Source organism: Penaeus monodon, chromosome 35, assembly GCF_015228065.2.
Source record: "Penaeus monodon isolate SGIC_2016 chromosome 35, NSTDA_Pmon_1, whole genome shotgun sequence".
NCBI lineage: Eukaryota > Metazoa > Arthropoda > Malacostraca > Decapoda > Penaeidae > Penaeus > Penaeus monodon.
In genome coordinates this window covers 26943328-26944994 of record NC_051420.1, presented here as the reverse complement: position 1 = coordinate 26944994, position 1667 = coordinate 26943328, and the positions used below count along the sequence as shown (strand labels likewise).

The 1667-nt window shown below is 60.6% G+C and overlaps 1 protein-coding gene across 1 annotated transcript in view; it reads right to left on the bottom strand.

Annotated features, from left to right (window-relative positions):
• Window positions 1–941: 941 nt before the first annotated feature.
• Window positions 942–1667, bottom strand: part of LOC119595283 (EH domain-containing protein 3-like) — a 2108-nt gene continuing 1382 nt past the window's right edge. Inside the window, exon 3 of the mRNA XM_037944440.1 lies at window positions 942–1667. This exon is cut by the window's right edge and continues 67 nt beyond it. Coding sequence (XP_037800368.1) covers window positions 942–1667 — 726 coding nt within the window.

Here is a 1667-nt window from a genome sequence, read left to right as displayed (position 1 = left end):
AGGAGTGCCGACGGAGAGGCCGAGGAGTGCCGACGGAGAGGCCGAAGGAGTGCCGACGGAGAGGCCGAAGGAGTGCCGACGGAGAGGCCGAAGGAGTGCCGACGGAGAGGCCGAAGGAGTGCCGACGGAGAGGCCGAAGGAGTGCCGACGGAGAGGCCGCAGGCGGAGGAGGGAAGGAATGCGAGCGACGCGGGTTCCGTCGGGCGAAATGTCAGAGTGAAGTTCCTGGGCGCTGAAACACCCTGGACGGCATCCAACTTCCCAAGACACTCCGCGCTTTCTGCGAACCGAGGGAACGAGGGAAACGGCGGGGCGAAGGGGGAAGGGGAAGGAGAGGAAGAAAGGGGGAAGGAGAAGGGAGGAGGAAGGAGGAGGAGGAGGAAGGAGGGGAGGAGGAAGGAGGAGGAGGAGGAGGAGGAGGAAGAGGAGGAGGAGGAGGAGGAGGAGGAGGAGGAGGAGGAGGAGGAGGAGGAGGAGGAGGAGGAGGAGGAGGAGGAGGAGAAGACGGAAATATCAGAAAGAGAGAGAAGAATAACCAGTGATTCAAGAAGCGAATGAGAAGGAAGGCAATATAAAACAGATGACGAGTCTGAAAAAGCGATCAGGGAAGGGAACAGGGGATAAAGAAGCCGAATAAGAACCGGCAGCGCGGATAAACACAATCTGCGAACCGATTATAAGGATGAACCAAGAGCACGAGTCCCGTTTATGAGGATGAAGAGGCGACCTCACAGCCGTTAATGAGGATGGACGAGCATTTCGAGAACCGAGCGGGAGAGGGAAGATGCTCCTCGAGAACCGAGTGCGAGGGCGAGCAAGCTATGCGAGAACCCGAGTGTGAGAGAAAGCAAGCAATCCGAGAACCGAAACAGGGGATGAGGCAGTAAAATGAGAGGCTGTGAGGGAGAAGGCGCCGCGTGAGACCGAGGGTGAGGCTGTACTTACGATCGGTTGATGTCGTATCTGAGGGGCTGGTTCCAGAAGGAGCCGACGTAGACGCGCTCGACCTCCGGCGTGTTGAGGATCTTGCCCAGGGACCACATGAGGGCGCCGTACACCCTCATCAGCTGCTGGTGGTCGATCATGTCCGCCTTGTTGAGGACGATGCGGATCTTGTCGTGCTGGCCCCGCAGGCGCTCCAGGAAGCAGCGGAACTCGTCGGAGATGTCGAGCTTGTGGGCGTCGAACAGCAGGATGATGCGGTCGACGCGCTCGGCGAACCACTCGAGCACGGCGTGGAAGTCGTAGCCCCTGTCGATCCTCTGCTTTTCCCCCGACAGGATGCCCGGCGTGTCCACCACCGTGATGCCCTTGAGCACGTTGGAGTTGAGCTGCGAGCACTGGAACCTGTTGAGGAACGTGTTGCCGTACTTGCCGAGCGGGCGGAACGGCTTCTTGGGGTCCACCACCAGGGCGTTGCCGGGGATCACGCCCTCACGCTGCGAGTGCATCACCACCACCACGCTGTCCGTCGTGGGCTCGGGCCCGATGCGGATGCCCGGGAAGTCCTTCTCCAGGATGTAGCGGATGAAGGTGGTCTTGCCCGTGGAGTACTGCCCCACCAGCAGGATCATGGGCTTGGCGTCGAAGTCGGTGTCGTCCAGGGGCGGCGAGTGGAAGTCCTGGAAGCAGTAGTGCTTCTCCAGGGGCAGCACCTTGTTCTTGTA